This window comes from Globicephala melas, chromosome 9 (genome assembly GCF_963455315.2).
Source record: "Globicephala melas chromosome 9, mGloMel1.2, whole genome shotgun sequence".
Lineage (NCBI taxonomy): Eukaryota > Metazoa > Chordata > Mammalia > Artiodactyla > Delphinidae > Globicephala > Globicephala melas.
Window position 1 is genome coordinate 42,772,864 of NC_083322.1, and position 12,493 is coordinate 42,785,356.

Sequence of the window (12,493 nt, forward strand, 5' to 3'; positions counted from 1 at the left end):
CCCCAAGCCCACCTTTAGCCCTTACTCACTCCTGGGCATTGGGCAGGTACTTATACTCACTGAGTCAAATTTCTTCCTGGATGAACTACAGACAGTACTTCATCCCTCACTGGGATGGTGGTGGGGACTTAGCATTATAATATACGCAATCACGGAGCTCAGCCTTTCCTTCCTCGGAACGCAACTCAAAAACAAAGTGAGAGAAGCAACTGCTCAAATATGATAACTTCAACTGCTGAAATAAATTCACTCTGCTGTTTGTATATGCACACTTTCAAAGGCAGACTAAAAATATGACTATCTCCTAAGTGAGAAGGAATATTATATATGCCAAGTTGATTCTATATCAATAAAGCAACAGTCTACTCAACAGAACTGAATTAATACTTAAGAGCTTCGATACCTTTTAAATCTCTATGGAATATAAAATTTGCTCTGTTATCAATCTCAAGCTTGGCTGTGTACAGAAATTTTCTGGGAGGCCTGAGTGTCGCCCTCAGAGATTCTGATGGAATTGGTCTGGGAGGCAGCCTGGGTATCAAGATTTATTTTTTAAATCTTCCCAGGTGATTTCCATGTGCAGACTAGAGTATCAGTGAGCTAACATAATAAAGATCCCTTAGGCATTTTAGAGGATGGTTACATGATGTAAAGCATTCAGTGCATTCAGAGGGGAAAAGTACTCAAGCAAACTGTGTGTGATAGATACAAAATAAGTGAATTATGGAAAGAATTATTTTACTTTCAACTGGTTTCTGGCCTTCACATAAGCTTATCCAATAATACAAGCTTCACAGAAATCCCAGTGTGAAAAGGAAGTTTGGCTCAATAAAGACTGTCCAGGGAACTCAGAAAGGTTAGAAGTAGTGGAGAGAGACTGTCCTTATTGTCATTCAAAGATGAGGGAAGGCTGGACTGGAAGGGCCCCGGTCTGCGCACATGGCAGAGTGTGTGGAGGGGAAGAGACCAAGAGCTTATCTTCACAAAGCATCCCATGGCGATGCCTTCACCAATTCCCGGGGAGGTTCGCAGTACAGAAGGCCCTTTGGAGATCAACTTCAAAAGCAAAGAGAAGTAGTTGTGAGTATGGCCTCCAGTGAGGAAAAGCACGCAGAGTAAAACCCAAAATGCAGAACATCTGTCGAAGAGCATGGGCCAGAGGCTTAAGGGATCAGAAAAAAATCTCTCACCTCAAAATCCCCAGGCTGGTACCTAAGGGCAAGAGAAGATGCAGGCGGCCTTTGTAATCCTGTGCAGAAAAGTAAGAGGAAACACCCCACCCACTGGAAAGGAAAGATCCCTTTGCTGTCAGCTAGGCCGTGGGACCCTCTAAAAAGACAGTGGGTCCCACTCACTGCGCCACGTCGAAAACTGAAACCAGCAAAGCCCTAACTAAATCATCTTAGGGACACAGCTCTCGGTGTTCAGAAAACATCTGGTCGCCTCATCACCAAGGCGAGCTCTGGCCAAGGTATTGCAATATGAAGCAGTAAAAAGACATTTCTGGAAGTAAGCGAAAGCCACAGCCTTTCCTTCCAAAATAAGCGTTACCTGTGGCCCTGTGGAGTGGAAAGCAGGCCTCCGGAGCCTGAAGCATCCTTGCCAAGACCTACAGCACGTTGCAGTCATCCCGGACACGCCAGAGTCCAACCGGACACTTCTAAGAAAAGGAGTTTGCTCTCCTAACCCATTAGGTACACAGACGTAAAGTGAGAAAAATTCCAGGCAGGAGTGGGGAAAATCATGCATTCCTGTGAGAACCCAGAGGGATTTCAACAGTGTTGTACTGTACCAGGGAGCCTCGCCGCCTTCCCCTTCCTGAGAATGTTACCTGGACAAGTGGGGCAGCATTTTCCCAGATGCTTGGAAGGGTTTTTACAATGAACGACACATCGCACCTCAGACTCTGTGACAACGCCTTCCTGAAAAACAGAACACCGCAAGGAAAGTCAGCCCAGAATTCCCACTGAGGACTTACTTTTGGAAAGTAATCAACTTAGTAGGAGAAGAATTCAAACACAAAAAGTGCAAAGGTGGGATGGGTGTCAGGTGCAGAGATATATGGCACAAATGAAGTCTGATGGCCCCAGCTCGCCCCATCTCAAAGTGCAAATCCTGTACCTGTTCTATTCCCTGTTCTAGTTCTTTCTCTTTGACTCTAATTTCCTTTCTTTCTTCCTCCCTCCCTCCCTGTCTCTCTCTTTCCTCCTTCCTTTCTTTCTTTCTTCCTTCCTTTCTTTCTCTTTCTGTCTTTCTTTCTTTCTTCCTTCCTTCTTTCCTTCAGTCCTTCCTTTCTTTTAAATCTAGTATTTAAAACCTCCATGCTGTCAGTCAGTAGCTAACAGAGTCTAGCTGTTCATTCACAATTGTTTTACGTTTTCAACACTGACTATATTTTCTGTAATTGTTATTGCACTTTAAGCCATTAATTATAAGGCAGAGTACAAACATAATATTCCAGACTGGCATCTGGAGACCTAAATCCTCACCACCCTTCCAGGAATAACTAGACACCAGCTCTGCAATCTTAGAAATTTCTCTGGGCCTCGCAGACAGTGTGGCTGTCAGTCATCAGATGAAGAGATTACATAAAACTATTTTAACGTTCATATTATGTTCTGTCAAAATAAACACTTTTGGTCTTAATAATGAAATCAAGGGACTCATTTGCAAACTGATCTTGGGACTCTAGTATTTTAATGTCGATTAAAACATTTTTTTAATTAATTTTCAGAGTTGGTCTTTGAGGGATTTTTCTCTATATTCTCTACCCATTTTATAAAATGGATTTGTATGTTTGTTTGTTTGTTTAATTTTGTTTTCAGGGGAGTGGTAACGAAAGCTAAAAAACTATGTAACAATTTGACAACTAGATAATTTTCTTCATCGTTTCTGCTACCATATCATCTCAATCCAAGAAGGAAGGTTATATCCTAACTGCCTTCATATCTGTCAGACCTGAGGCTTCCACTACCAGGGGAATTTATTGTGGTCTATATCACATTTGTGAAGGAAAAAAAATGCCAAAATACCAGCAACACACAACATCAAAAAAGGAACTGGGCTTTAGTTATGTAACTGAAGCAATGCAAAAAGCCCAGGATCAATTTCCCTTTAGTATCTGCAATCCAGATGGAGGATTCAGGTTACTTCCCAGCATGAATTTCCTGTCTCTGATCTTCAGATTTTCCTCTTCCAGTAAGACACTAAAAGTGGAAAATAAAGGTAAATTTTCCACCATCAGAACTCCTTCAGTACGAAGACATAAGAAATAAGTTGGATTTCAACTCAAATGGAAATAAACCAGATCATTAGACTAGCTGTTATCTGTCTGGTATCTAGTTGTACCCAGTACTTGTAGGCTCAGCCAGAAGTGTTTTAAATGACAGTGTTGCTTATTCTTACGACCACCCTATGAGGTAGTACTATCTCATTTTATGGGTGATGAAAATGTGGTCTAGAGAGGTTAAGTAACAAGTTATGTGAATGGCAATGCCCATATTTTACTCACTACACTATACTCTCTCTTCTGTTACTGATTCTACACCCTGAGAAGAGAAGATCTTGGAGAGAGAGGTTGCAATTGTGTCACTGTGCAGAGGAGGATCATAAAGGAAGACTTCCCTGATGGGTACCAGTAAATGGTCATTTCCTGCATTGAGATGAAGTCTCCTTCCCTAAAGAAGGAAGAAAGTAAGCAAGAGTGGGAAGGTACCAGCTGAGCAGAGGAGCAGCTTTTTGTAACTACCTTAACAGAAGTTTGCTCTTATGGTTATTGAGTGAAATAATATTTTGAAACTAGCTAACAGGGCGTAGGCATAGTATTATAAAAGGAAAAAAATTAAAAGGCAAAGTTCATTCCTGGTAGCTAACGTCCCCTTTCTGAACTCCAGTCTATAGTTCAGCATTTCCTCACTCCCAGGGATGTTGGTCTTTAAGATCTCTTCCAGTAATAATTCGATATTCCTGCAACATTCTCTCTGGCCGCTGGTGAATGGCTAGTGACCAAAGCCGATATTCACAATTGATGAAGCCTTGATGTGTTATTCAGTCAACAGAATATTCCCTCCCAGATAATAGTTTCCATTTAATTTAAACAAAGCCTTCATCCAAAGGCAGCAAAATTCACCACTGGTCCATGCAACTGGAAGACTGTCAAGACTTCTGACTACTGTATAAAAATGTTACACTACACTCCAAAAGGCATGCAATCATCTTGTTTGAAAGACAGTGTAACCATGGCTTTCGGAGTGTCCCTCTCAAAGATTGGAAATCACGTCGGTCAAGAAGCAGGGTGGGGATGGGGTGATGCAAATTTCAGAATGAATGTGGGCTTTTCATGTTATTAAAAGTCATTGCTGTCATTATTTTGTTCCATAAAGCTGATTGCATGTATAACTCAGGGTAAAAATTCAATAAATATTTATTGAGTCAATTAATCTATTATTCATATCTGTTCTAACTACTGCTTATTTTCATAAATAATTTAGATTACTACATAAATAAACTGAACATTTAACTGAACAAGTAACTGAAGATCTTACGAGTGAACATGCCCACTGTGGGCTTATGCAAAGAACATGATTACATAAAATTTAGATTTCAATAAACTAAATGTCAATATACTTGCGATAAGATCAGAGAGAAATATGCATTATTATACTAACCTTGGTTCTCCTTTAAATGCAAAAGTATACCCTTGAACAGTGAAATGAGACTGGGGGAAAATGATTTAACAGTATCTTCTCTACAGAGAAAAATTTTTAAATTATGTCAAAATTAGATGATCATTTTTTTAACAGAGTATTTCTTTAAAGAAAAGGAATTAGACAATTTCAATTCTTCATTTCCCCTTTGGTTTATCTTGCCTGTTTAAGACCTGTAACGATTAGAGCCACAGGGAAACAGTTCTCTTTGCAGAGTTCAGCAAGCACCAGGCACAGTGGGCTCCCTAGGATCCAAACTGGTGCTTCTTAAATTTGTTGCGTTGAAATCACTGAGGTTACAATGTACTAATTGCTTTGATTTAACACAGTCTGCAGACTGGCTCCTGCTCAAAATGTTTCTAAATCAAAAAAAGGGAAACATATATCCTCTAACAATACCTCTTTCTGCGAATAAGAATTTGTGTTTTGCAAAGCTGACTCACAGGAAGACATGAATTTTCCCCAAGGACATATGCATCTTCTCAGAGTTTTTCCAGGCACAGTTTAACAATGGTGAACAATTCTGCTATGCATTTCTGGAAGCAAGTCCCATGCAATATCTATCCTGTAACTGTCTTGTTATGGTGACTGTCACAATAAATTTGGACAAGGATACAGTTGGTTTTTCATTTGTTTCTCATTTTTGTTTTGCTTTTTTCTTTGGAGTTTTGTTCTGTGATATCGGAAAAGGTTTTCTGAAGAGGACTTTATGGATTTCTTCTCACTGGAGAGTAAAATAGATGGACTTTACCTGGCACTGGCGCAGGACACAGGCTTCAGCAGGACTCTGCCATTTGAAGGAGCTGTTATAGGTACTTCCTTCATAGGTACAACCTAGACGAAACACAGAAGCAGGAAGAAAGGCCAAGAATGAATGTGGGTTTCCTTTATCTTTGAAGCAAAAGAAGTTATATCTTCTAAGCCAGAACTAGCGATCATAGGAACCACCATGCTCCTTGGCTATTTTCCTCCAAACACAACTAAGACTGCTGAATATCCACTAGCTTTCGCTTACATTAATTCTTTGACTACTGAAAAGATTAACCTCACAGACTATATTTTCAAATAGAAAACCACTGATTGATGAACTCTCTTGGCCAAAATGCATAACCTCGTGACTTTATTTATGCCTAGTCAAGTATGAGGAGGACCAGGGCTCAAAACACCACTGTGAAAGGGGACTTTACACAACACTACATGAACTTAAGATTGCTGAAGGTCAAGAGGGAAATGTAAAACATGGTAAGAAATAAAAGCAAAAAATTAAAATATAGGAAATGATTGCAAAATTCTACACCCATCTAAGACTCCTGACAAGCTACTACTGTCTTCAACAGATGAAACCTTCCAAGCCTTGCCTCCAAGCTCTAAGAGCTATGATTTCATATTTCACTTTGATTTTACTTTTAGGTGTGAACTAGATTAAGGAAATCTGAAACTAACAATATATGGATTATCACATGTTAATTCACTAGCCAAAACAGAAGTCATGCTTATTCATTGGCAAAAACAGAAGTCAAAGGCCAGAGATTCTCAGAAAAGGAAACAAGTTTAAGTCTCTGTAGAGAAAGAGCCAAAGAAATAATGATGCAAGGATCACAACCTAGATCTTGAATTAGTTTGCCCAAATAACATCCTCCACCTTGTGAGTTACATTTTCCGGGAAGATGCACCTGGCTATGCCACTAGTAATTGCACAATAGATTATTAGGAGCACACCAGGCAAATGGAATTTACCAATTATAGCCCAACTGCTTAGTCCAAGGAGTACAGCAGCAGGAACACACACATGGGATAATGCAGAAATAAAAGGGCCTGCCCCTCTGTACCAGTGACTGACTTCTGCCAAGCCAATCAACCTCAATTCCCATCAGTTTTTCTTGTCCAAGATACAAAGAGGAGACTCACCTCCTTCTCTGAATTCTTTTAGATACTGCAGTGGTAATAAAAAAACAAAACAAAACAAAACAAAAAAACAACCTCAATACAAACAGAAAAATAAAGGACTTAAGATTTCAATAGATGTTTTCATAAACTTGGAACCATGATTTGAATTCCCAGAGAATTATGAATGACTGAAAAGAGCTCAGTAATACTCTTCTCTCTAGTTCCTACAAATCAAATTACTAAAGTACACAGCTGATTGGAACCATATTAGGAAATGCTTTCACTCTATATTTTTTAATTTCCTTTGCATGAAGTGTTACAGCGATAAAATGTTCAACCACAGGAACGCCTAGCACCCTACAAATACTTACGCCAAACCCAGAATGAACACAGTAAATTTTCAACAATGAAAACAAGTATAAAATAATTTGGGCTAGCATAAATCTTACGGAACAAACGCACTTACAAAAGACGTGCCATGCGCATGTCTGATCCACTACCACAGACTTACTCGGTTAATAAATAACTTGTTCCGAGAGATGGAGGTGGGGAAATCAGAAGACCAAATCCAATTCATGTTAAGTCCAAGTAAATATGAAATGCCTGCCAAGTCTGCCAGTGGAGTTTCCAAATATGTTATATATTTTCAGCCTCTGGATTAAAAAAAAAAAACTGAAAGAAAGAGTGATTTTTATGCTGCTAATAGGGCAGGCAAAGAGCTTGCCTTTTTTACTTTGAAGGAGGAAGTACACTACAAGCCCATATAGACCAGGCAGGAACTGCAGGCCAAGAGACTGTTCCCAGACAATGCCAGGCCATGTGCAAAGGGCTTCCAGGAGTAGGGCAGACCTCTCTGGATTATTCCACCCAAAATGGGGTAAAAGGTATTGGCACCAGTGGTCCACAATGCAGGGAACCCAGCAATGTTTTCTGCTTCAAATAACTCAACTGGAAGGCTGGCTCCTCCACCACAGTTTAACATATAAAGACCCAGGTCAAATTATGATGAGCTTCATTGCTTAACTGCCCTTGTTGACATGTCAGTCTACCACACCTGAGTCCATATAATAGATTTTCCCAAATGCCGGATGAGTCTGAATGAATGAATAGACTCAAAAATATAGGCGTTAACCTCTTTCAAAAGTATAATCCATACCTTACCTACCCTCAACAGCATTGATTGGTTCTGGAGACTCCAATAGACAAAGCATACTAGTAGATTTCATATGTAAGGGATTCTTGGGGATAAGATAATTTCAGAAAGGACATTTTCACTGCTCTTTGGGTTCATGTTCTAAGATAAACATCTTAATGCAAGACACTAACACGAGCTGTGTGAAGACTCACACATACACACAATCAAAGGGAACCTCAGATTTACTCCAGACTTACTTCTTATTCTCTGTAAGGCAAATTTCTTTATAATAAAATCTATTTACCACCAATTTTATGCTGTTAATAGGGCAGACAGGCAATATCTTGTCCCTCTTTTCATTGAAACTCCAGAGGAGGAATATATTAAATAACTACTATTGGCCAGGGTAGAAAAAGAGGCAAAGCAAATTTTTCATCATACATTGAGTCAGTGTTTCTCAAACCATCTCTAGTGAAAGGTTTGTTTTGCTTTTGTTCTTCCAATCCAATGTGGGCCAATACTTTCGTAAAATATAATAGTGAAGCAGCTCGGGCGTTGGGAGGAGCGGCAGCGGCCAGGCAGCCCAGCTTCGCGAAGGCTCTCAGCGTGCCGCGGCCCGCAGGCACCCAGCACGCACCGGGCACGCGCCCGCCCCGCCGCCACGATGCCCAAGAGGAAGGTCAGCTCCGCCAAGGGGGCGGCGAAGGAGGAGCCCAAGAGGAGATCGGCGAGGTTGTCAGCTAAACCGGCTCCTGCAAAAGTGGAAAGGAAGCCAAAAAAGGCGGCAGGAAAGGATAAATCTTCTGAAAAAAAAGTGCAAACAAAAGGGAAAAGGGGGGGCTTCCCTGGTGCCGCAGTGGTTGAGAGTCCGCCTGCCGATGCAGGGGACACCGGTTTGTGCCCGGGTTCGGGAAGATCCCACATGCCGCGGAGCGGCTGGGCCCGTGAGCCATGGCCTCTGAGCCTGCGCGTCCGGAGCCTGTGCTCCGCAACGGGAGAGGCCACAACAGTGAGAGCCCCGCGTACTGCCAAAAAAAAAAAAAAAAAAGGGAAAAGGGGAGCAAAGGGAAAACAGGCTGAAGTGGCTAACCAAGAGACTAAAGAAGACTTACCTGCAGAAAATGGAGAAACTAAAAATGAGGAGAGCCCAGCTTCTGATGAAGCAGGAGAGAAAGAAGCCAAGTCTGATTAATATCACACACCTGGTCCTATCAGTGGTCCCTGTTTCCCTTCTTGTACAACCCAGAGGAATATTTTTATCAACTATTTTGTAAATGCAAGTTTTTTAGTAGCTCTAGAAACATTTTTAAAAAGGAAGGAATCCCACCTCATCCCATTTTTTAAGTATAAATGCTTTTTTTTAAGAGGTGAAATCATTTGTTGGTTGTTTATTTTTTGGTACAACCAGAAAATAGTGGGATATTGAATATGGGAGGTTTGATTGTCTTGGGTGTCAGCTTAACATTCCACAGATGGAGGGTAGCTTTTCTATCCTATAATACAAAGCACACTAAATGGCAGTTTGGAGTCAGTTGTGCATTTAATGTCTTAAACACTTTAAATTACTTCTCTTCCCACGTTGTTTTTGGTAGAATTGTCTCCTAAAGCAAACCACTCACCCCTTGATCTTGGCTCTCCTGGGCAGAATTTTGTGCATTCTGTAACATCTTTGGTCGTGGTAATCCAGTTCTTCTAGTAACTGTTAATGTGCTGTGAACAATTTGAGTATGTAGTGTATATGATATTAAACTGTGAATTAGTGGGACTTACAATGTAACAGCATATCAATATTTGAAGATATTGGTACTTGATATCCTGTGAAGGAAAATTTGCCCCCAAATTTTAAGCTGGAAAGTCACTGGAATAACTGTTCAGAAAAGAATCACAACTATATGATTTTTTAGGTTTTTGGTACGTATGTTGAGAATTGTGTACAAATTGAAATGTCTGTGCACTGATCCTCAAAACAACCAATAAAATCTCAATTATGAAAGGATTTCTTGAAGCACATGAAAAAATATATATATATAATAGGACTTCGCTGGTGGTGCAGTGGTTAAGAATCCACCTGCCAATGCAGGGTACACGGGTTTGATCCCTGGTCTGGGAAGATCCTACATGCCTAGGAGCAACTAAGCCTGTGCACCACAACTACTGAGCCTGTGCTCTGGAGCCCACGAGCCACAACTACTGAGCCCGTGAGCCACAACTACTGAAGCCTACATGCCTAGAGCCCGTGGTCCGCAACGAGAAGCCACCACAATGAGAAGCCCACGCACCGCAACGAAGAGTAGCCCCCCACCCACGCGCAGCAACGAAGACCCAACGCAGCCAAAAGTAAATAAATAAATTTATAAAATAATAGATTACTATAAAAATTAAATTTAAAAGATTAAGGCAAAATATAAATTTTTATTATTATATGTAACAGGTATAGAATTACTTTGTAGAATCATGCTAAACATTTCTAGTTGCTTACTCTCCGATTCTGTACTTTTCTCATTGTAGACCGGCACCGTCGTTTCTGGACCATTGGTGACCTGCAGAGCACATTTTGGGTTGTACTGCATTGAGGGATGTGTCATGGGGTGGAGGAGCAACCCAAAGAAGCAATCAAAAGATTTCAATCTTAGATATTTAGAACTAGAAGCCAACTTGCAGATAATCTACTTTCTCTCTTTCATTTACACGTAAGAAAATTTGCACAAAAAAGATTAAAGTGGCTTACTCAAAGTTAGAAGGCATTTGGTGTGAAACTAACACTAGAACCTGGTCCTGTATGAAATCCTCATTTTCACATACAGGTCTAAATTGGCAGAATTATTTGGACACTTTCTAATTCATAATATCCTTTGCATTGAGGACTTCATGGCCCGGGGCGGGGGCGGGGGGAATCAACTCTGTCCTTATAAAATTAAATGATAGCAGATCCAGGAACTAAATGAAAAAGTGGGTAAGCTGGGCAGGCAGGGAAATGGTTAGGCAACCAGTAAAGTCACTTTTCCTTTATCTTTAAATATTTTTAAATAAACTTTCGACAAGGGAATTTATAAACATTCATTAGTTTTCTTTGGGTGATAAAAAGCTTTTTAGATTCCACGAGCATCATGAAAACCATCCATACTGTAGCAGGAAGAAGTGATTATTTTCTGGTTAAATCACTGTAATATATTTAAACCAGTAGCTCTCAATCTAGAGTGATTTTGCCTTCCGCCTCCAATTCCCCACCCAGAGGACTTTTTGTAATGTTGGGAGATATTTTCAGATGTCACAGGTCGGGAATAAAGATGCTTACGTGTCTCTAGTTCACAGAGGCCAGGGGTGCTGCTAAACACTCCACAATGCGCAACAAAGAATCAATCAGCTCACAATGTCAACTGTGCCAAGGCTGGGAAACCTTGAGCTAAACCATCATATGTAGCCACAAATGATTCTTCTATACAAAACTAAAATAATACAAAAACAAGCCTAAACTAGCTACACATCACTTGTACATGTATTTCAGCTTTTTATATTAAATATTTTCAGGGTGGGGAAGAATTTCAGAGCACTTTTTTAAACAGACACTCTTGCAGAGACGCTTGGCCTAGTTAACTAGTCAACTGGTCGACTCGGCAATGGAAACAGGAAGCACACAAACAAATTGAATCCACAATTAAGCAATAAAACTCACTTTTCCTATTAGCTGTGACCTTTTTCAGCAGACACATTATGCCAAGGGAGACAGAATACTACACATTTTCATCATTCTGTTGTTAAAATAGCTGTTAAAAATCATCAGGACCATAAAAAAGATAGCATTAGCCATCTAATGAGCCTTAGCTCCACCCAGTCTCACCCTTCTAGTCTTAATCCTCTCTTTTTTCAAGTTAACATTTAGCCTAAGAGCAGAGAACTGCATCTTATCGTTACCAATAACTTAACCCCTGGCACCCAAGGGCCTCACAACATGGCCCCAACCTACCTTTCCAGTGTTTTCCCTTCATTCCTGCAACTCCATCTAGGTCCCAGGGGTTATCCACCTTTCCCTGATCCTAATGAACTCGAATACTTCTTTAAATACGTTCAAGTTCTTCAAGGCTATCCGGCTTCTGCCTCTGTCATCTCACTGAAACGTCACTCTCTTGGGCTGCAGCTGCCTACACGTGCCCAATCCAAGGGGACACTCAACCTTTATCTTATTATCTTATAAGACTTATCTGTGGCAAGCTGACCACATTTTCCTTTTTCCATCACTCCCCCCCGCAACCCTGCTCCCTCCTCCCCCCACTTTCCAGATGTTCTCTTCCAATTATCTTTCCATTCCCTCCACTCCTGCCTCAACTAAGCTGCTGGTTGTTCCTCACCTGGACTATTACAACAGGCTCACTGCTTCTGGCTGGGATAGGGTCCTTTTTCAGGCATCCTCCTGCACTGCTACCAGTGTGCGCTCTTTCAAATCCAGGTCTTATTATCTCATTCACATACCTGAACTCTATCAATGACTGATGGTTCTCAACCCAGCTGAAGTGTATACTGGTACCTATCCCCAAGTTCTCTTCTCTAGACCAGTAGGATCAGAGTCTCTGGTGGTAGGAAGTGGAAGAGGAATCTAATGTGCAGCCAGGATGGAAAACCACTGAACTTTACTATAAAATTCAAACTTCTTAACGTATACAACTCTCAGGTCTGGCCTTGACTCACTTATTTATTCTCTTTGCTGCTGCTCCCAAACTCCCCACACTGCAGACATGCTGCACTTAGAATTCTCCCAAATATGGCCGGA

At 40.8% G+C, this 12,493-nt stretch overlaps 1 protein-coding gene and 1 pseudogene across 3 annotated transcripts in view; one reads left to right on the forward strand and one right to left on the reverse strand.

Moving 5' to 3' along the window:
* BMPER (BMP binding endothelial regulator) overlaps nucleotides 1–12,493 on the reverse strand; it is a 262,416-nt gene that overhangs the window by 187,252 nt on the left and 62,671 nt on the right. For all 3 annotated transcript variants that reach the window (XM_060305428.2, XM_030857517.3, XM_060305427.2), the window contains exons 4-5: nucleotides 5,458–5,540; nucleotides 1,832–1,922 (exon numbers count right to left, since the gene is read on the reverse strand). In XM_060305428.2, the coding sequence (XP_060161411.1) occupies nucleotides 1,832–1,922; nucleotides 5,458–5,540 (174 nt within the window). The remainder of the gene's footprint in view (nucleotides 1–1,831; nucleotides 1,923–5,457; nucleotides 5,541–12,493) is intronic.
* On the forward strand, nucleotides 8,374–10,301 carry LOC115853820 (non-histone chromosomal protein HMG-14 pseudogene; annotated as a pseudogene).